This window comes from Vicia villosa, linkage group LG3, assembly GCF_029867415.1.
Source record: "Vicia villosa cultivar HV-30 ecotype Madison, WI linkage group LG3, Vvil1.0, whole genome shotgun sequence".
Lineage (NCBI taxonomy): Eukaryota > Viridiplantae > Streptophyta > Magnoliopsida > Fabales > Fabaceae > Vicia > Vicia villosa.
In genome coordinates, this window is record NC_081182.1 from 40798898 (window position 1) to 40800119 (window position 1222).

At 41.8% G+C, this 1222-nt stretch overlaps 1 protein-coding gene across 1 annotated transcript; it reads left to right on the top strand.

The window, feature by feature from the left end:
* LOC131657928 (uncharacterized) lies at window positions 1-849 on the top strand. The gene has a single exon (XM_058927274.1). It carries the CDS (start codon window positions 1-3, stop codon window positions 847-849), a length of 849 nt encoding a protein of 282 aa, XP_058783257.1.
* The last annotated feature ends 373 nt before the right edge of the window (window positions 850-1222 follow it).

The following is a 1222-nucleotide window of genomic DNA, read 5'->3' on the forward strand; positions in this document are numbered from 1 at the left end:
ATGAATGGTACTAATGGCATTCTGAATTCTCTTCCAACTCTTGACGGCAAGAATTGGATCCGATGGAAGAAACAGATGCAATCTTTATTTGGCTTCGATGAAACCCTAGAAGTGGTTACATGCGGCATACCTATGTTGGGTGCAGATGCAACCGAAGCACGGAAAACATCTCACAACGAAGTCAAGAAGAAAGATTGCAAGGCTGCGTATTGCATTCAAACGGCGGTAGATTCAGCGAATTTCGACAGGATTTCTTATGCTGAATCGACGAAGGAGGCATGGGATATTCTGGTGAAGTATTATGAAGGAGGTGAGAAATTCAAGGTTGTCAAGTTACAGACCTTGTGTCGACAATATGAATTATTGTCGATGGGAGAAGACGAAAAGGTTGCAGAGTATGTGTCGAAGGTACAGAAACTCGTCCATCTCATGAAAGGTTGTGGTGAAACCCTAACCGATAAGATGATAGTTGAGAATGTAATGCGTACGTTGAACTCTCACTTTGATCACGTTATCGTAGCTATTCAAGAATCCAACAAAGTAGAAGACCTAAAATTGGAGGATTTGGTTGGTTTGTTGGAGGCGCATGAGATTAGGATTGTTGAAAGGAAAGGAGTTCATGATTCGATACGGGCACTGCAAGCTCAGTCATCGAAAAAGAATGGTGGTTCCAACAAATTCAAAGGAAAATTCAAAAAGAATCAGGGAAAGAAGCCTTGGTCGAACCCCCACAAGCAGAAGGATGAAGATAGGACTTCTGAATCATCGAAAGTGGGAGGAGGAAACTTTCGAAAGGACAAAGAAGATAAAAAAGGTAAAGGTGTGCAGTGCTATAACTGTGAAAAGTGAGGTCACATGTCCAAATGTTGTTGGTACAAGAAACACAATGGATCGACAACAGGCAAGGACGAATGAGCGAAACTTGCACGCCAAGATTCAGATGATTCTGAAGGTAGAATGGTGGTTATGGCTGCAGTTGCAGATAACCATGTCGAATCCAAAATATGGTTAATTTCTCGACTCACGCTGCTCAAATCACATGACTGGTCAAAAGGTATGGTTGGCATATTTCGACGAGTCGAAGAAGAGCAAGGTAAAACTTGCTGATAATAGTTCGTTGCAAGCAGAAGGTACTGGCAACATAGTTTTTCAAATGAGCGATGGAGCAAAAGCCATGATCAAAGATGTGCTTTATGTACCTGGAATGAAGTGTAACTTACTA